This window comes from Penicillium alfredii (assembly GCF_028826965.1).
Source record: "Penicillium alfredii strain IBT 34128 chromosome Unknown utg000011l_segment0_segment0, whole genome shotgun sequence".
Taxonomy (NCBI): Eukaryota; Fungi; Ascomycota; class Eurotiomycetes; order Eurotiales; family Aspergillaceae; genus Penicillium; species Penicillium alfredii.
Window position 1 is genome coordinate 1,671,954 of NW_026622708.1, and position 19,846 is coordinate 1,691,799.

Here is a 19,846-nt window from a genome sequence, read left to right on the forward strand (position 1 = left end):
GGGCTTAGGTCATTCCTTTCTGCCGGGCGCTGATTGGCGGCAGGATTTTGCTTAGATCACTTCCGCTCAACTCGCCTTTCTCTCTCCCCGTCCACCTCATCAACGTCCTCGTCTTTTTCCCCCACCCCGATCTCGGTCCTTTTGTCTGTTTCTTTCTAGGCCTTTGCGCTTTCTCTATCGCTCTATTCACCATGTTCCGTTCCGCCATTGTGCGCTCCTTGAGGGCCTCGGTGCCGCGTGCCGCCGTCCGGACCCCGGCTCCCTTCCACATCCGCAGCTCCCCCATCGCGGCTCGTGCCTCTCAATTCCCTCCCTGTTTCGTCTCTCAGGCTGTCCGTCTCTACTCCGCCCCGGCCGGTCTCTCCAAGAACGAGGTTGAGGGCCGCATAGTCAACCTGCTGAAGAACTTCGACAAGGTGCGTTACCCTGGGATCTGTGGATTCTTGTCTTTTCTCGGATATCGCCGCCGGAGAACATACTAACTCATTGACATTTAGGTTTCCGATGCCAGCAAGGTTAGTGTTGTTGCACACGCGAGATGTCTTGGTGGAGCTGCTGCGAAAGCTCCGAGCTAGGACAGGGGGTTGATAAGTTTCATTCGCTAAACATCTGACCATCAGATCAACGGTACTTCGCACTTCTCGAACGACCTGGGGCTCGACAGTTTGGACACCGTCGAAGTGGTGATGGCCATTGAGGAGGTATGAGCGAAGAGCGGATTCCCTCGGAAAAGCATGATTTGTCGCAGATATCTAACTACAATGGCGAACAGGAGTTCAGCATTGAGATCCCCGACAAAGAGGCCGACCAGATCCACAGTGGTAAGTCTGGCCTTGCATGAACATGAATGTGTTGGCGGTAGCTGATGACTTTTTTTGCGTGAACAGTGGAGAAGGCCGTCGAGTACATCCAGGCTCAGCCCGATGGTATGTTTATCTTGCAACCCGAATTTTATTTCCGTTCATGTACTGACTCATTGCGCAGCCCACTAAGTCTCTAATTGGAATCTCGGGAACCGGATATTGGAGGGATAGAAAAAGAATCGGGGATGTTGCGGGAGTGGCTCGCAGTGCATCTCGCTGAAGATGCAACTCTGTATGCTGAAATCCATGCCAGTGGTTTTTCTTTCATCCTTCTATATCGTGTATATCATCTTGAATGCAGCTTCGAAACAGAATCTGATTGCGGCTCGTCTCATCTCATGTAATGGGCAGTTTACTACCTAGAGCCGGCTACTGCATGTGCTTGACGGGATACCTCGACACCTTTTCCATTGATTTACTGCTTTTCAGTAATTCTTGTTTCATAGATTGACTCGAGCGAACTGAGTATCCGAGTCGAGGAACTTGTGTTTTGCCCATGGCGCATGAATGTAACATACCCAAGTAAAAGACGAACAAAACAAAGAAAGCAGCAGACAGCTCTTGGACCACAGAGCCAATATTACATTTCACGGGGTTGGAGTTGTATGAACAAGGAACCGTGGAAGACCCATGGATGTTATCGGGCGCTGCGAAGAGCCACATCACCGAACTTGGACCCCAACTTCCCTCCCGAAATCCTTCCACTTTCTCTCTCTCTTCTCTTCATCTGGCGCAGAGGGGTCCTTGGGCGATTGGACAACTTGCTCGTTCATTTTTTTTTACGTTGTTTCGGCCCGTCAACCGACTCGGTGCCTTGGTTCCCCTGACACCGACACAAGAGTCCCACATTAGCAGCCGCCTTTCCGCCTTGCACGCTACCTCTGATCCTCATCCTCCTTTTATCAATCGATGCTCCCTGCGACCCGGCACGCAGATCGACTCTGAGCGAGAAAAGAATTTCTCGTTTCACCCTATACCCGGCTTTCGGTCGACGCCTTATCTCATTCCTCCCTCCCCGCCCAACTCGAACCTTTTATCCTCATGGCCTCAGCCGGGGGCTTGACTCGCCGCAGAGGTGGTGGTCGAGTCGGAGGCGCCGACGAGCAAGATGACAGCCGAGTCTCCTCGCCCGTCTCCAGAAACGGGTCTGCAATGGATAACCGCGGGCCCGAGACCTCGTTCACCAGCACCGAGAATGGCCATAAGATCGCGTTCGACCCTCGCGACATCAGCGAAACCGAAGAACGCAGCAAGCAACCCAAATTGACTCTGATGGAGGAAGTGCTCTTGTTGGGACTGAAGGATAAGCAGGTGAGTATTTTTTTTGTGACCCCCTCTCCTAGAGGAGCCAACATCCGCTTCGTCTGTGATCGCAATCGCTGATTTACAACACAGGGTTATCTGTCTTTCTGGAACGAGAACATCTCATACGCCCTGCGAGGTTGCATTGTCATTGAGCTCGCGCTCCGTGGCCGGATCACCATGCAGAAGGATTCGTCGCGGCGGCGCTTTCCTCTCGCCGACCGCTTGATCGAAGTCATCGACGATACATTGACGGGAGAGGTCTTGCTGGACGAGGCGCTCAAGATGATGAAGTCGAGTGAGAGGATGAGCGTCAACTCGTGGATCGATTTGATGAGTGGTATGGTTGACCCGACGATTTGATCGATGCGCCTTGAATTTTAACTGACTGGTTATTGTGTTCCCCCAACAGGCGAGACGTGGAACCTGATGAAGATCGGCTATCAATTGAAACAAGTGCGCGAGCGACTGGCCAAGGGACTTGTGGATAAGGGAATTCTGCGAACCGAAAAACGAAACTTCCTCCTTTTCGACATGGCCACCCATCCTGTGGCCGACGGCGGCGCCAAGGATGACATCCACCGACGCGTGCGCAACATTTGCAGCAACCGCACAGTGCTCATTCCCCCCAGTACGTGGCTCCCCGAGGATGCTGAATTCCGATACCTGCGAACGGTGACCATGGTTTGCGCCGCCTATGCGGCTAACGTGCTGGAGAACGCCTTGGTCACGATGAGCCACGAGTCGCGCGAGAGATCATTTGCCCAGGTGGACGAGCTGCTGGCCGAATACTCGCAATGGCCATTTGCTCGGAGGGCTGGCGGTTCGCAGGCCATTGGAGCGAACCTGGCCCAAGCTATCAATGAGGAAGTCAATCGGGGCAAGGATAAAGAGCTTCAGTTGGAGGTATGTTGTGATGGAGCCCATAAACTCCTTAAGATGCTAATCTCGATCCTACAGGTTGTTGCCGCATGCTTGAGCGTCTTCACCAGACTTGATTCCCTACTTTAACTGGATGTCCTCGTTTTGATCCTAATACAGTTGTCTTTTTTTTTGAGTTTCTCCCTCCCTCTCTCAACCCTTCTTCCTTTCTCTCCCTGTCCTGATGGTGTGGTCATGGTCTCGCTACTCTACACTCAGGGTCCAGGTTCTCTTTTCTATTCGCTCATGTAGTTTCTCATATGGGTTGGAAATTGGGCAGAGCGTCTCTTCTCTTCTTTTCTCTTTTCTCTTATATGGAACCATCGGATCAAAATTCATTCTTGTATGGATTATTTGCCTTTGATCTACTTGTCCAATTGCTGGGCTTTTTTGTATTTTTGTTTCTTTTCATGTTTTATCTTTGCCCGATCTGCTTGGCTTCAGCGAATAGGCAATGAGAAAGATGTCAGGCTGGCATAAACAAGTGTCTTGAGGCCGTTCGTTTGTAGTTGCTGATATCCATGAATGCTTATCGCCATAGATCGACCTCGGACGTGAGATAGCCTGCTCCAGCAGCGAGATACAACAGGATTTAACTGACTTTTTCCACTTGATGACTTGGTGAGTCTCTTCCAAGTGCAAAGGCAGCAGCTGAAATCATCTATCCTTGTTTCTCACCACCATATTCAGTCTACCTTGGACTTTCGGACAACAGTATAAAAATAACATACAATTAGATCGGAGACAAAGACCTGAACGCTGCCACCTACGGCTAATTAATCAATTGACACGAACCACCATCATCCCACCCCGTCGACCCCCAGCGGTGCCCGCCGCTCCAGCCATAAGCAGACCAGCCGCATCAACCAAATCCACGACCGTCTCCTCGCGGCCCCGAACCATATGCTCCTCCACCAAGCCACCAATCCGCGCAAGAGCTGCTCCATCAGGATTAACAGGCACAAAGCGGCTACGAAGCCCGCGCTTACGCTGAGTCGAAGGATCCTGCTCCGCAGCAGCAGTCGGCTCCTGCGCGGGACGCGCATCCACAGCCGTCAGCACGGCGCCATAGTCCTTGACAACGGAGGCGGCATGCGCTTGGCGGAAGACTTCTCCGCCGGCGCAGTCCAGAACCATGTCGACAGGGCCCCAGCGGCGGTCACGGAACATCGACCCCAGATCGCATTCGGGCTGCGTCGGAAGATGCGGGATCACGAGCACCTCGTCGACGTCCCAGTCGCGGCGCACGATTGCCTCTTCGGCGGCTGTGCAGCTGACGCAGAGCCAGGGTCGCACCGAGGCCGGGAAGAGCTTGTTGGCGCGCAGCAACTGCACGGCAATGCGGCCGACTTCGCTGTCGCGCGCGTTCGTGATGAGCACGCGCAGCGGGGGCAGTTTCTTGTGGCGCCAGCCGTTGCCGTTGCTATGACCATTTCCATTGCCATTGCCATTGCCGTTCTTATGCCCATTCTGCGCATGTCCGTTCCCATTCCCCGGTGCATCCGGGTCAAGCCCTGCATATCGAAACAGCGCCTGCCACGCTGTCAGCGCTGGCAGAGCCAGCGCTGCCGCCTCCGCGGCAGTGATGTTCGCCGGCTTAAGTGCAATCTCCTCCTCTGTCGCCAATGTGTAGTCGGCTGCCCCACCGTCGCGCGTGTAACTCACCAAGCCAAACACCACATCCCCGATCTTGAACCGCGGACCAGACTCGCGCGCATGATCCTCAGCCGGCGTGCTGATGACCGTGCCGCACAGGCTGTGCAGCGGCACCTGGGGCGTGGTTTTGGCAGGGTTCAGCGTCGCCGAGAGCCGGAGCTCGTCGTGGCAAAAGGCCGCGGCTTGGTTCTTCAGCAGGTACTGGTGGCCCGAGGGTTGGGGGGTTGGGAATGTCATGTCGAGGACTAGCCCTTTGCCGAGTCCTGTGTCTGTTTCTGTGGAGATGGTGGTGGTGGTGCTGGGCCCGTCTGGGATCGCTCCTGCCCCTGTGAGGGCTGGGTCGCTTGTTGGCATGAGCGAGTAGTACAGGGCTCGCATTGAGGCGGGCACGAAGGTTTGTTCGTTCATTGTTGCTGAGGCGGGTTTGGCGGGCTTCATTGTGAGGGGTATATGGATGGCCTCTTGTTTTGAGTAGCCTGGGAGGAGAAGGTGATATGATGATATTCCTTGTTGAGATATAAGCTAGTGTCAATCAGCAGATGGAAGAATAGCCACAGATTCTGGCTCATTCAGTTCTGAACTGGCCCTGATGAAGATCCCTAGGGCTTATGTTGGTTAGAGCCTTGGGTTTCGCCATCTGCTGTATAGATCGTCGGTTTCCTAATCCTGACGTATGACAGTTAGCTAGTCGCCACAACATTCATGGATGGATCCATGGATGTAACTTGGGTACCTGGGAAGGGCTACGAAGGAATACTTTTCCAATACAGGTTACTTTGACATATCAACTATCAATTTTGTTGGTTGTGCTCGAGTCTACAGAACTCGATGTACAGAAGCAAATAGCGGCATCCATACTTCTGAATGCAATACGTATCACTGAATTAAGTGGCACCTTGACATAGATAAGCACCTATAATGCCGAATATCAAGTAAGGCCTGTGTAGAATCATAGAATCGCGACAGACCCTGCTTATAGGCCAAGCAGCGAGCCCCCTCCCCCATCTGATTCCTTCCCCCCCCACAATTTGTCGACCAAATGCCATCCGTAAATAGTCACTGATAAATCAATATATCGAGATGCAGGTGTCTCTACCCATGATACCAAAATCCCAAAAAAGCAAACCAGACTAATAAACACCAAGCACAGAAAAAAAAAATGACATACGAACTAGCAATCGAGATCTCCGGAGCAGGCGAAGACCCCAACCACCGCTCGCATTGGGGCTTCGTGATCCACCAGCCACCACAACCATTCGGCGACCTATTGCACGTCCACCTGATCGACCTCGACAGATTGTGGTACGACTTCGAGGTGCGAGTCGGGTCCACGATACCCTCGATGCAGGCTGTCGGCAAAGTCAAGCTTGCGAGTCTGGATGCGCGGCAGCGCCACGAGGCGATCGAAGTTATCAGTGCGGAGCCGGCACCGAGAGATGGTAGGAAGAGGTGTCAGGATTGGGTGTTTGATGCGTTGCTTGCGCTTGAGGTCAATGATCTGGTGCCGGATGGGTCTTGTCGGTTTTGGAAGGGGATGGTTGGGAGGGCAGCGAGGGATGTTCGGGTTGCTGCGGGGGATAGTTGGACGAGTTTGAATTAGTTGGGGGTTGTATCAGTTGTGTGTGTGGACCGGGGGTTTGTAGTTTGGATGTCAAGTTTGGGAAATAAGGTCGTTGGTCTACTTGGACATAAAAGTCATATGCGTCGATCTTGAGCATGGATATCTTACAATAAGACATAGTACAAGTGCCACTTGGGCATATCCGATTTTCACTCTCTACTACACCTAAAGTCGTCTGAGCTAGGTGAGAGCTAGCGGTTTGTACAGTATCATGTCTTGCAGGCTTTGACTAAGGTAGATGTGAAGCCTATCTATTCTCTCGTCTCCAAGCTTTGTACAAATAGGATTAAACAGCTAGCGGAAAACATGGCAAACTATGTACGGCCTAAAGTATGAAGCAAAGCATATACACGCTATATCCAAAAACAAAATCGGTATCATCTCTACAGCGCCTGATCCTCCATACCCAGCCCATCAACAAAATCATGCAGCTCCCTAGTATCCTCAAAGATAGTCCATACATGGGCCGGCACATCCTGGAAGGCCTGCTCAAACCGCTCAGGTCGATTACGCTCCTCCATATGGGCGACATCGGTCACCTTGCGGATAATAATGGCATGGATCCAGTTCGGGTAGCGGCGGTACATGTCGGCGTAGGCCTCGGGGTCTTCTTGGGTGGAGTCGCCGATGCAGAGCACACGGCGGCGCGGGAACCAGCGCCGGATCTTCTCCATGCGGTCGACCTTGTACTCGTGCGTCTTCTCGGTGAAGGATCGGATGAGCCCGCTCACGTCCATCCACGCGTAGTCGCGGAGCACGAGCGTGCCGGGCGGATATTGCTCGCGCAGGAAGCGGTGCAGGAACGGGTAGAGGTTGTATGGGGAGGCAGAAAGATAGAACCACGCAGGAACCAGCTCGGCCTCGATATGCTCGTAGAATTGCGGCATGCCCGTGATAGGCTCGGGCTCGTCGGCGAACGTTGAGCGCAGGATCCCCGTCGGCTCGCGCGTCTGTGTGTACTTGATCGTGTCGTCAATGTCCGAGATCACCAGCCAGCCCTCGGGCGCCGCGAACGTCGTATTCATCGAAGCGGGATCTGGGCCGAATCCTTGTAGCTGTGGCCGCACCACGCCGCCATCGTCCACATCCACCGCGCCCAGATCGACATCCTGGCTGACGATGCCGTTACGGTCGGAGGGGCCCAGCGCGTGCACCTGCGCCGGTTCGTCGACTGCAATCTCCAGCGTCAGCGTCCGCGACGGCGCCACTTGGTCTAAGAACGGCTGCACGCGCTGCTTGATGTGCTGCCGCGAGTCTTCATCGGCGCCCAGCTCGCCGTCCAGTCCGATGTGGTCTGCGATCGTTGCGACCAGCTTGCCGATATCTTTCCGGCCCTCCCGCTCAAAGATGCATGCGACCACTTCGGCCCGCCATGACGGCTGCTCCGCGGTCGCAGTCGGTGATGACGCTCCGTCTGCTGCGACGGGCTGGTAGGCCGTATTATCCAGCAGCCAAACGGTATGAGTGTCTGGATCTGCAGGCTGGGCGAGCGGGTTCTTGGAGCCCAGAATGGACGCAAAGAAATTCATAAACGACGAACTCCGCTTCTCGGGTGTTTCGGGATGCGGCGTCGTGGGCTCAGCCGCTTCCTTGGGGTCTTGTTTGACGTCGGGGGCCGGAGCTTCGGCCGCATGGTCGCGCGCCATGATGGAATGAGATGCCAGCCTCGTGGGATTCTATTTTTTTAATGAGCTCGTCGCACTACCGACGAACGTCGAAAGTCGAACAACCTCCCCGGGCGGGTTCGCGTCTGTTTATTTAAACTTGAGCACGCGGTTTGCGACCAGGAACAGTACTGGCAAGGACCGAAATCGAGAAATTCCCCGACAAGCCGAATCCACATGTCAGAGAGCGGACACGAGGGGCGGAGCGTCAGAAGGGCACGATCAGGGGAAGACATGACGCTGATCATATAGCTAGCCCCGTTAGCTGGCGATCTGCTGGGTTTAGTGCCTCGGGTGTCCCTCCAAACCTCCTTGAGGAGCCTCTCCATCCCGCCTGATCCTTTTATTTCAACAGCCAAGGATTGTCCGTCCATTCACCAGGAGACCTTTGATTTGTATGAAAAAGATTTCTCTGGTCTCGGGTTCTAGAGGAAAGTAGCTGTTCTGGTGACAGCGACGCATCAGTCGCACAAGTCAGGCGAACCGGCCATCGGTTTGCGGGGCTTGGCAAGTAGGGCTGAGCGGAGGAATGCCTGGTCGGTTGGGTGTAGTCTTGCAGTGTGTTTTCTCTTCAGCTTGCAGATAGAAGTCTGCTGGAAGTAGAGGTGCAGAATAAGTCTCGTCGTGCCCAAGTTTGTGGACGGGTGAGCGTTGCAGGTGATGGGTTGGACGGTGCCGTTATATACTTCCTGACAAGCAATAGACATCCACAACGCGCCGCTACTGACCACGTAGCGATATAGTAGAGTATTTGCACAAGCTACTTGCATTTCCTCGTGGTCTCGTAGCTCTGATCAACTGTTCCGTGAAGATCAGCGGCTCTATTCCAGCAAATAGACTGCAAGAGTGTCGGGTCACTTGGGATACCATTACTGAACGTCCTTGTAAGAAGAAGTAGATGTATTTTGACAGGCTCACAGAATATAGGTAGAGCAGTGCCTTGGAACAGCATGTACGGGGTTCGATATAGGGTTGTGCCTTGCATCAGCACAGTGGGCCACCTTGCAGCAAGATATCCAGGGCTCTTTTTGGATTGCAGTTCAGAGGGGCAGCCAAGGGCATATCCCTTCCTGACCGAGTTATTTAAGTAGATTGTGTGCATTGCCTCGTGCAGAGCTTGATTAATCCAATTTGGCGTCAGACTATATATTGCTTCATGTGAAGTGGATTTCTATCTACATCTCACCCACCACTCGAACCTCACAAGCCAAAAAAAAAAAAAAAAAAAACGAATCCTCCATCTACGAATCCTCCATCTACGTCAGATCAGATGCCGTCAACAATATCACCGATCTCGGACCATCTCTTTCCATTCAGACCCTCCCTCCCTCCTGCTTGCAAGTCACGACCCAGCCGCGCAGCCATTCTTCCCAGCTACGCCCAAGCCAACCCTTTCATCGGCCATTCTTCCGCACACTCTTTGACCCATTCGTGGCCGAAACACGGTGACGTTGATTGTCCACGGTGTCATCGGCATCATAGCATCGACTTTCGAGGGCAGTATCGGCGAATGCCGCAGCATAAACAATTTGGAAGGACATGAAGGGGAGACGCAGTTTTTGTATCCATGCAACACATTAATCATTGTCAAATGTTTGAGATTGCGAGGCTGGCATCTATCGTAACACTTTGATTTCGTTCAAATTTTGAAATAGCCGTGAGAATGCAACGCACGATGGCGAAGTGGATTGCGAACAGGTATAGAGCCCAAGCCTTGATTAAGTGATCAAGCGCCCAAATATAGGTTCGCCTTCGTCGCTGCTACTTGGAGACTGTCGTAGACAGTGTTATGCTCGGAGAGAAGATGGACTTTGTCTCCATGACGCGACATGTTGGACAAATCGAGCGGCATAAGCCCAAATTGCAAAACCTCACCTAAGCACAGTGTTGTCGACACTGACGTAGACGTACTGGATGGAGCCAGGACTCTAGCCTGGTCTTATCCATCAGGCAATAGAACCAAAAAAAAAGCGAGGTTCGCAGCAACTTCAATTATTGTCCAGGGACAGCAGATTGCCACTGGGAACAGACTGTCTTCACCATCTCTTCGGCGCAGAAATCTCGGTTCGGGAAAACGAAGCACTGACGGTCTCTTTACCTCTGCGCTGTTGGATCGCTTTAATTCCAGTACGATCCGTCACTGTAGTCGCATTGATGATATTATCAAAGGCCTCATCCTCGCTTCCAGCCGACCCAGACTCGGCATCTGAATCGACATAGACCGGCTCGGGCCGAGTAATCTTCTCTGGCTGCTGCTTATCTGAAGCAGATGGATTTTGAAAGGATTTCGAGTTGAGAATCTTCTGTCGAATCTCCGCCATTTGCGCCTCTTCCTCGGAATCATCCGATACCGCAAACGGGTCTTTATCTGCGTCGTCTTCCTCCTCTTCACTGCCCTCCTTGCTGTCTTCGTCTTCGCTGTCGTCTTCATCATCGTCCTCTGAATCCTCGTTCGCCGGCTTCCGGTTGGTATTTCCAACAGTCCACATGTCATCTGCTCCTTCGGCGCGGCTTTCCTCGTACTCTCGCTCGATTTGGGAGAGCCATTCCTCCTCAGTCTTCTTCACTTCTTCTTCCGTCTGGCAAGCGGCGTAGCGCTTCAGCAGTTGTGAGTTGATATCCAAGAAAGCTTCTCCGTATCGGAAATTCTTCAGAACATCCTTGGCCCATTCTTCGTGGCCGCAAATATAGAAACAGGCGGCGAGCGCTTCGACACAATTCAACCGCCATGGCTTTCCGTAGTTGACCGTATTTGCGGCAATTAGATAGGGCACTATGAGGAAAGAGTCAGCGACCAATGCGTCTTTCCAGCAACATTCCTCGCGGCAGATATCACACACAGAGTCTTTCGCATTTACCGCCAATTCGTGACCAGGGCACCTCCTTGACTCGCACCCAGGAGCATTCCACCACCGCAGCACCGTTTTGTTCCAAAAGCTCTCGATCCGCTGGCGATACAACATGTTTGGCGTTTGGACTACCCACGAAGGAGTCAGCATATCAACAAGATCACGTATTTCATGTCGGCACAAACGAGATGATCACGCCGGGGAATCGCTGGCCGATATGAAGCTCGCGCATCAAACCCAGCTTCATCAATCGCTTTCCAGAGCAGCGCTTAGGGTCACAGTGGCCCAGATCCCAGCATGCGGCTCTGTAAGGAGGGCGCGAGGAGGCGGCCTCTTCGCCATCGCGGGGCACTGGTCGCGGGCGGGGGGATTGGAGAATTTCTTGCCTCCCCGAGAAAAGTTGTCTTTTTTATGACGGACCATTGTAGCAGAGTATCGAATCTTCGAGGCAAGTCAAATTGGCCAGCTCAATCAAAGAGAGCAGCGTTGGAGAGAAGGAAGGGAAAAAAAGCCCAAGTCAAAGGACGAGCGCCACACGTGCAAACTAAGCGGATCTCCGCCCGCTTCAACCCTCTGATCCATCTACATTTCTCCACGCGGGCATTGTTTCTCGATTCGCAACGGGAGCCAGTTTCTTTGTCCGTTCATTTACTCTATTCAACCTACTAGCTCTCTCTTTTTCTTTGTTTCTTCGCCATCCTGGAGGCTGCCTCAGCACGCATGGCGGCCAGGGACCGCTTCAGTGCCTACGTTGAGCCGGGTCTGTCACCGTTGCAGCGGGCAATTCGTGAGCGCACCCCTTCATTCGTGCAAAGTCAAGTCATGTTTCTCCTAACAGTTGACTGTGTCCAGGAAATGCATGCGACCCACAGAACTACGAGCCCAACCTGGCCCTCAACCTTGAAGTGGCGGACTTGATCAACTCGAAGAAAGGCAATGCGTGAGTCGGAACGCCCATGTCAGCTGGGCCCGCGCATGCTTATAACCTCACTCGCAGACCCCGAGAATCGGCATTCGAAATTGTCCACTTCATCAACTCCCGGAATCAGAATGTCGCGTTGTTGGCGTTGGCGGTATGTTGGGAAATGACAGCTGGCGTGCGGGGGGAGGCTAACACCACCACGATTAGCTGCTCGATATCTGCGTCAAAAACTGCGGGTACCCATTTCATCTCCAGATCAGCACAAAGGAGTTCCTGAATGAATTGGTCCGGAGGTTCCCTGAGCGGCCGCCCATGCGAGCCTCGAGGGTCCAGCATCGCATTTTGGAGTCGATCGAGGAATGGCGGCAGACCATCTGCCAGACATCGCGGTATAAGGAGGACCTGGGATTTATTCGGGACATGCATCGGCTGCTGCTCTACAAAGGCTATGCATTTCCCGAAGTTCGTCACGAAGATGCCGCCGTATTGAACCCGAGTGATGTATGTGTATGGGAATAATCACCATGGTCTCGCAATGCAGCTAACATGTCTAGAATCTTCGCTCTGCCGAGGAGATGGAGGAGGAAGAGAAGGAAGCACAGTCCGCCAAGCTTCAAGAGCTGATCCGGAGAGGTACTCCGGCAGATCTTCAGGAAGCAAACAGGCTCATGAAGGTCATGGCGGGATTCGACAATCGACACAAAACTGACTACCGGGCGAAGGCAGCGGAGGAGGTGGCCAAGGTGCAACAGAAAGCCAAGATTCTGGAAGAGATGCTGCAGAACCAGCAGGCTGGGGGAGGTCCTCCCGAGGGCGATGTCTTCGAGGTAGGTGGTTTGAAATATTTTTCTCTATGGGATTGGCTCTTACAATTTGACTTGCATAGGACCTTGCAAATGCTCTGCAAAGCGCGCACCCAAAGATCCAGAAGATGTGCGAGGAGGAATCGGATGACCCCGAGGCTGTCAATAAGTTGTTAGAGATCAACGACAGCATACATCGCACGATTGAGCGGTATAAGCTTGTTAAACAAGGCGATTTCGATGCGGCTTCGAGGATTCCCAAGGGCACATTGGGTACCACGACTGGCGTATCCAAGAATGCGAACAACGAGCTGTCTCTGATTGATTTTGATCCGGAGCCCAGTTCAAATGGCAACGCACCCGAGGCATCTCAGGGTGGAAGCGCATTAGAAAATGACCTGCTCGGTCTGTCAATGGATGACCAGGGTCCAGTTCCTGGCGGTGGGATCTCGTTGGGCCCTTCCAGTACGTTTTTACCGAGCAACTGTCTTCCCGGAGTTTTGTTATTGACTTTAATAAAGTGAATGCCCCTCCAATGTCGTCAGGGCCGTCGGTCCCTGCTCCATCAACACAGCTCGCATCGCAGGCGCCGGCGGCATTCAAACCCAACTATGATATCCTGGCTTCCATGAACTCATCGCGGCCTACCTCTCAATCTCCCACACCTGCCGCCCGGGCATCACCCCAGGCCCAGTCTTCGTCGACTCCGCCACCGGCTGCTGACCCGTTTGCGTCGTTGGTTTCTGCTAGCCCGCGGGCCACGGCCAGTCCCTTCCAACCCCCGGCACCGCAGGGCCAATCCACCCTCGCCTCAACAGCTCTCCTTGATCTGGCCGGGGGGACAAGCCCGGCGCCAATACCTGCAGGACAGGCCACGGCTGTTGAGGATGACCAGTGGAACTTTGCGTCCTCTCTGCCACCCAGCAACGCTCTCCCCACCACGAACAAGATCCAGGTGTTGAACTCGCAGCTGCGTGTTGATTTTATTGCCCGGCGGGTGCCCGGTCAACCGCGCCAGATTCACATCGCCGGTGTTTTCTCCAACGCGAGCAACCAGCCGATCGGAGAGCTGCATTTCCAGGTTGCAGTAGAAAAGGTAAGCTCATCCGCAGTGTCTATTTCCCACCTGGTGCAATCGAAGACTAATTCCGTGGCAGTCCTACACACTGCAGCTTCGACCGCAATCGGGCCGAGATATTGCTCCTCTGCAGCAGAACGGCGTGCAGCAGGAGATGCTCCTGGACGGCATCGACACGGGTAAAGGCAACTCGGTAAAGCTTCGGTTCAAGGTATCTTACAAGATCGGTGGCGAGGCCCGCGAGGAACAGGGGATGGTGCCATCGTTGGGCATTTCCTAGTCTCTTGGCCTTTTGTTTCTTTGCTAGTTGCTGGTACCGGCAAAACATGTGGTTTTCCTCTTGACTTGTTCACCTACGGGTGTTTACCGAGGATCCCAGCACTGTTTTTTTTTTTATTCCTGTTAGAGCGTTTGACTTCTGGTTGTCGGGCTGTTTGGCCCTGGCCCGTTTGCCCTGTTTCTTCCATTCAGCGCCATCGTCGGCTCCCTTTGTTTTTCTTTTTACCATTAAGAATTTAGCGTCTGTGCCATACTGTTTATAAATATGTCATTGACTCGCATTGCCTCTATTCATCTACGAGGAGCAGAGAAGTGGGTTATTTCAACGCATTAGTTGGTGACGCTTGCTGGTATTTTGGCAAAGACAGATCCTGAGAGAGTCAAGACTCAAGGGATAAAAGAAGAGATTATCGATGCAGTGTGATCTATGAACTGCATGTAGCTGCTAAATCGATATCCCTGCCGGTACGTAGGGTCTAAAATCCCCTATATCTGTTCTGGACTTTGCTTTTTTTTTGCTTTCCTCTTTTCAAGTTTCTTCTCAAAACCACCTGGCAATATATAAATGACTCAATCCAGACGTTCACTCAGGCAATCCGCTTGTCGGAGTCTTCGATAATACCTTCTTTAGAAGACTCAACAACTGGGATTTGCAAAAGGCCTACATCTTACAAGCCTGTCTCGTCCACCCAAAACTATATTTCTCTCACTTGTAGCACTGATCATTGAAGACCCGGTGCTCTGTGTCTGATGTTGGCGAGGCGAGTATCGGCCCAGGACTACATGCCGGCGATATCATGCCTTTAGAGTTTCGAGAACTAGAAAACTTGCTGCATACAGCCGGTTGCATTGTAATTTTAAGCGAGAGGAATTTCACAATCTCCATATCAAGTGAGGATGTATCCATCTGTAACGATATATGGATTATGGATCAAGGCATTTCATGTGTGGTTCAAACAAACACCAAATACCAAGTAAGGTGAATAGAGACACAAAAAATCAGAAATAGGTATTTCTACTATTCCTCGGCCTGATTTACCAGTGCTAGCCTCCCTTCATGGTCGTCTTCCGATATACCTCAGCCGCAAGCATACTAGCAAAACTGTAGATCATGCATCACAACCCCACGGAGCAAATTTGACTGACCCAGACCTCGTATCTATTTCAACAAATGCAGTACTCCCTTCGAAGGATACAGCATACTTCCCGTATATCCAAGGCTACTTACTTTTTCCGCCCCTCGCCCGATCACATCCACATCCGTATATACTTAGCAGCAAAAAAACGGGGGACTTACGCAGAGCAGCAACGTGGAGCGGAATACGAGGTGCGCGTGCACTCCCTCCGGGGATGTGAGATCTCCCGAGATCTTACAGAAAGTAGAGTACGACGGCGGGCACAGAATGGTTCCAGTCACCGTGGCACCAGCTCCACAGGGACTCTTTCCGTTCCGAGAAGGTGATTTTGTAGATCGGTGAGATCGACGCTGATCATGCTCTACTGGTTTTCTGTGTAGACTTTTTTTTCAAATGTTTTTTCTTTTCTTTTCTTTTTTTTTTTCAAATTTTTCTTTCCCTTTCTCCCTGATTCATGCAATTACTTGGCTCTTAGCATAACTTGTGGGGTATGAACTCATCTCTAGTCATCATTTTGGAGTGGCGGAAATTCCGACGATTATCCGGGCCATTTGACTTGAGTATCTCCTCGGAGATGGACTGGATGGAGCTGCCTCGTTGGGTAATTAGGCGGGAGGTTCCTTCGATCTTTGAGTTTGCATGTTCGCGGGGGTTTCTTGAGAATGGTGAGGTTGTAAGAAAACTAAGATGAAGCTATACACTATACCCCTGTACTCCCTAGATCTCATAGATCCAGATCGGTAGTGGAGAAGATCTACCTGCTCTTGCATTGCAGTATACTCGGTGTCTAGCTATTGATATTTTCAAGCACACAGATTGTATGAAATCCCAGATTGTATACTAGGAACACAGAATCATCTCGACAAAGACATTCATCCAAGACTACACGGGAGCTACCATATCCCCGGTAATCCCCCTGGTCACTCCCTGGCAACTACTCCCTGGGAGTATCGCAGTGGCGAACAGGTTGAACTTCGGATCAGACTCGGCCGGCGAGCGATAGATAACATGGAAGCCGTGAATGATTTCAGCGCCATCTAGACCCCCCACGGGCATTGGTGGCGACAGCCACAAGGATCCAGGCTGAATCCAGGCTGGAGAGATGCCCTAGAATCAATGTGAAATAAGTCTGGGCGAGGGAAAGCCGGAGAGCCAAGTCAACCTTGGTTTCAACCATCCTCTCTCTCCCCACGTAAATCCTTCGCAGATGTACATCTCCATTCCTCCGTGGATTCCCCATAGGGTGATTCACACTCTCTTTCCCAGCCTCGGTTCACGATTTCGTGGCGGTGCCGCGGAGTTTGTTTTCCGTCGGTCCGAGACTGCCATGGGAATGTGCACGAGTGTGATCCCTCGGTCGGGGTTTTCTGCCTCCCGTAAAGGAGTATGCAAGATGTGCAATGATTATCGTTGAACGTGGGTTGATGATTATATGGCTTATCAAGTTGGATCTTTTCCGACCGAGTGTCTTCCGAGCCTCAAACGGATCCCTGATGATCGACATGGCGATCCGATCGCGGGTCCTGCAGCGATACGATCCTCCTGCAGTGCCCCTGCAGGAACCCTGCTAGGTGCATCGCTAGATGGTATTGCTTCTGAAAAAATAGCAACTCTCGCTGAACTGAGATTCGCGGAATATCCTGAGGCACCCTTGTCGCCTTCCTCATCCGGTTAGTCACGTGGAAAGCCCTACGTCCGGGGGGAACGAAGATTTTTTTCTTTTTTTTTTTTTTCTCTTAGGAAGACAGAAATGCTTCGGGCAGATGATCGACACTGGGCACAGTAGCATCACATCGGGGTCTGGAGTAGCATCTCCACCAGAAAGTGACCGCGGGTCTAGACTACCAACTTCTGACGGGGCTACATGGAGGGAAATGGGCTGATAACCCATTTCTACTCACAAGATATCAGGTATTCTGCAGGACCCGGAACAAGTCTCCGGGTCCGGACGGTCGGTGCTGAATGGAGAGAATGTCTCGCCATAATCTACCCTGAAAGAACAAAAAAAAAAAGGCAAAGAGAAAAGGAAATCCGTGGCGTCGAACGGGCTCGCCGTTGAGCGGAGTCACTGCAGACCCATGGCTCCATCGACCGAGACTTTGCGCGGCCAAACTATCGCAGTTCCATGGATCCGCCCTCAAGCTTTGGCAACGGGCCTGACAGCTGCCCCCCTCTCCCTGGAAACTGAGTATTTAACTTGCCCCTCGCCTCTTTCTCGCCCCTGCTCATTCCTTTATGTGAGAAGTATATTGAGCTACTTTCTGTCCCCATTCTGTATTTTATCTTGTCAAAATGGGCTCGCCAGATCTAGATCAGGATATCTCCCCTATCCCCAGGTCTCGGGAGGAAAACCAGGAGAGGTATGTGTTGTGATGTGAATTAGGGATCGAACACAACTGACCCTCGCAGAGCCTTCATTGCTGCCTCGCGGCGCAAAGACCGGAGCCTGGATGCGCGGCTGGAATCGGCCAACCGGGCGTCGATGCTGCACAAGAAGCGCACCGGCAAGGCTTTTCACATCACCAAGGAGATTGTCGAGAAAGAGGCCATGTACGAGGAAGTCGACGAGCGGTATCAAGAGAAGCGCATCCGCATGCTGCAGGCGCAAAACATGCAGATCGAGGAGCAGTTCCACCGCCATCTACTGGCGGCGTTTGCGGCTCGTGCGCATGGCTCGCACTCGACGGGCTCGTCTATTGCCAGCCGTCGCGCCAGCATGACACCGCGTTCCTCAGTGGACGGTGGCTCGCGAAAGATGACTATCGACTTGTCGAATATTCGCAGCTCGTTCCCGCCGGCTATGGGCAGCATGGAGTCTGCGTCGATGGCCAGTCCTAGTACCGTTGCCCCCAGCGATGGCTACGTGCTGTCACCTACGACAACGTATGACCCCAATGCGCAGTCGTACATGACTGCCATGGATGGCGCGTACGAGCAGCCCGCACCACTCATATCCGCCACCACGGCCGCTACCCCATCGACCCAGGTCCCCGCCTATGTGGCCCAGCCCACGCCAGCCTGGTCCACCCCATCGTGGGTTACATACCAGCAGCCGCAGCAGCCACAGCAAGTGCCGACGCCCGGACAGACCCCCACAGACGCCCACGCAGTGCACCTGTGGCAGCAGCAGATGATGCAGCAAGCGCAGATGCCCGCGGACACGGCGACAACCATGCACATGCGCCAATTCCGCGACCGACTGGCTTCGGCACCCGAACTGCCGCTGCAGCCGTCAGCGGTCTCCGCCTCGGTGTCGGGCCCCAGCCGCAGCCAGGGTCACCGGGCGAGCCACGGCCACTCGCGCGGCCAGTCGCAACCGACCAACCCGTTCCACAACAACTTGCAGCTCCTGACGCAGGGCACACATCTGGCCCAGATGCCGCACGCCTCCCGCCCGGCCTCACCCAAGGTCGAGGCCCTGTCTGCCGGCACCAAGTCCACCCCAGACTTCTGCCCGACCCCCAACACTCCCTTGTCCCCGACCACGGCCGCGCATGCGATGCCGGTGGCCGCGCCTGTCTCCAAGGAAGAAGGTGACGACGGGGTCATGGTGTCGCACGAGGATCTGGACCCGGACTTTAACGAGTTCAGTCAGTTTGCGCTGGGGCTGGGCAACACGTCCTTTGGGGATCGTGAGACCTTTGGCTTCGATGAGCTTGTTACTCTCGAGGACTTTACGACTGTGTCGTGCTGATATTTTTTTTTTTTCTTTTCTTTGTCGTATATTTATATGAACCTTTTATTTTCTCTTTGGATTGACTATTTGCCATGATCGACACCCCTTTGGCTTCTGTGGCTTGTTTGTATATGCTACGTGTCGCTTTGGACATTGCTGTGTACTATATTTCCTTTCTCTTTTCTCTTCTTCTCTTCTATTTAGTTAATGTCTTGACGACCTTGGGAGGATAGGAGTTTGATTTCGGGAGCTGGTGGATCTACGTTGCTGTCTCTTTTTCCTTTCTCTTTCTCTTTTCTCTTCACTTCTTTCTATTTTCTCTTCACTTCTTTGAACCTTGAATGTACAGTCTCCATCATGAAGCAACGAATGAAACCCCATCAACTGGAAACTTTCAAAATCAAATCAAATCAAAGAAAAATCTGTTTTCACGGTTCAACACGTAGGGTTCAGTTCAGGATCTTCTCCCCGAGCGTTACATTCCCTCGAGTCCACATTTCCCAATCCGGCGAAATACCTCTCCCTCTACAGAGCTGCGCGATTATTGCTATAGGGGAGAACCATCCCCCCCGATGCCCAGAAAAAGAGAGAGAGAGAGACAGAGACAGAACCAGACCTTCAATCCTCCCCGGACCGTGCCCGCCCGGCAGAGCTGGCAGCTGGCAGCTTTCTCCAGGCTCCACGGACCCAGAAGCACCCACCCTAGGTAGAAGGATAGAGGGTAGTGGAGCTACAAGAGTATCTCTCCTATAGGAAGGGATGAATGGAGGTGGAAGTAGAGAAGCGGGTTACTGCATTCGGCGTACTCCACTGTGATTTCATACAAGTTGAGAATTTTCATAGCTATGCCATGATATCTACCTTGATTGCAGAGCAATACATAGATAGAAAAAAAGATATTATTATTCAGGCATAGTAATTATTCGTAGCTCACTGCTCTCAGATCCACGTCTTCTTTACCAAATCTTGTAAAGGGTAGGGAGGCTGTACATGGAAGCTATCCAATGTGATTGGCATATCACCCGACTGGGTCCTAGATGTCGTGCGCGCCCAGAGACAGCAAGTCAGTATGAATG

At 52.7% G+C, this 19,846-nt stretch overlaps 8 protein-coding genes across 8 annotated transcripts; 5 read left to right on the top strand and 3 right to left on the bottom strand.

Moving 5' to 3' along the window:
* Window positions 1-191: 191 nt before the first annotated feature.
* On the top strand, window positions 192-992 carry acpA (acyl carrier protein; the record flags this gene model as incomplete). Its single annotated transcript, XM_056659572.1, has 6 exons — window positions 192-416; window positions 498-515; window positions 621-701; window positions 773-821; window positions 888-926; window positions 985-992. 6 exons carry the CDS (start codon window positions 192-194, stop codon window positions 990-992), a joined length of 420 nt encoding a protein of 139 aa, XP_056507865.1.
* A 912-nt stretch (window positions 993-1,904) lies between these two features.
* NUU61_009048 (GOLPH3/VPS74 family protein) lies at window positions 1,905-3,176 on the top strand (the record flags this gene model as incomplete). The annotated part of the gene is made up of 4 exons (XM_056659573.1): window positions 1,905-2,174; window positions 2,259-2,505; window positions 2,578-3,071; window positions 3,126-3,176. 4 exons carry the CDS (start codon window positions 1,905-1,907, stop codon window positions 3,174-3,176), a joined length of 1,062 nt encoding a protein of 353 aa, XP_056507866.1.
* A 690-nt stretch (window positions 3,177-3,866) lies between these two features.
* On the bottom strand, window positions 3,867-5,180 carry NUU61_009049 (uncharacterized protein; the record flags this gene model as incomplete). The annotated part of the gene is made up of 1 exon (XM_056659574.1): window positions 3,867-5,180. The coding sequence occupies one exon, from the start codon at window positions 5,178-5,180 to the stop codon at window positions 3,867-3,869; it is 1,314 nt and encodes a 437-aa protein (XP_056507867.1).
* A 721-nt stretch (window positions 5,181-5,901) lies between these two features.
* NUU61_009050 (uncharacterized protein) lies at window positions 5,902-6,342 on the top strand (the record flags this gene model as incomplete). The annotated part of the gene is made up of 1 exon (XM_056659575.1): window positions 5,902-6,342. One exon carries the CDS (start codon window positions 5,902-5,904, stop codon window positions 6,340-6,342), a length of 441 nt encoding a protein of 146 aa, XP_056507868.1.
* Window positions 6,343-6,746: 404 nt separating this feature from the next.
* On the bottom strand, window positions 6,747-8,009 carry NUU61_009051 (phosphatidate phosphatase App1 family protein; the record flags this gene model as incomplete). Its single annotated transcript, XM_056659576.1, has 1 exon — window positions 6,747-8,009. The coding sequence occupies one exon, from the start codon at window positions 8,007-8,009 to the stop codon at window positions 6,747-6,749; it is 1,263 nt and encodes a 420-aa protein (XP_056507869.1).
* A 2,054-nt stretch (window positions 8,010-10,063) lies between these two features.
* Window positions 10,064-11,123, bottom strand: NUU61_009052 (uncharacterized protein; the record flags this gene model as incomplete). Its single annotated transcript, XM_056659577.1, has 3 exons — window positions 10,064-10,800; window positions 10,868-11,004; window positions 11,062-11,123. The coding sequence occupies 3 exons, from the start codon at window positions 11,121-11,123 to the stop codon at window positions 10,064-10,066; spliced, it is 936 nt and encodes a 311-aa protein (XP_056507870.1).
* A 473-nt stretch (window positions 11,124-11,596) lies between these two features.
* NUU61_009053 (VHS domain protein) lies at window positions 11,597-13,959 on the top strand (the record flags this gene model as incomplete). The annotated part of the gene is made up of 8 exons (XM_056659578.1): window positions 11,597-11,663; window positions 11,729-11,816; window positions 11,874-11,949; window positions 12,006-12,299; window positions 12,353-12,625; window positions 12,685-13,066; window positions 13,123-13,697; window positions 13,759-13,959. The coding sequence occupies 8 exons, from the start codon at window positions 11,597-11,599 to the stop codon at window positions 13,957-13,959; spliced, it is 1,956 nt and encodes a 651-aa protein (XP_056507871.1).
* Window positions 13,960-17,386: 3,427 nt separating this feature from the next.
* Window positions 17,387-18,788, top strand: NUU61_009054 (uncharacterized protein; the record flags this gene model as incomplete). The annotated part of the gene is made up of 2 exons (XM_056659579.1): window positions 17,387-17,454; window positions 17,504-18,788. The coding sequence occupies 2 exons, from the start codon at window positions 17,387-17,389 to the stop codon at window positions 18,786-18,788; spliced, it is 1,353 nt and encodes a 450-aa protein (XP_056507872.1).
* Window positions 18,789-19,846: the final 1,058 nt, after the last annotated feature.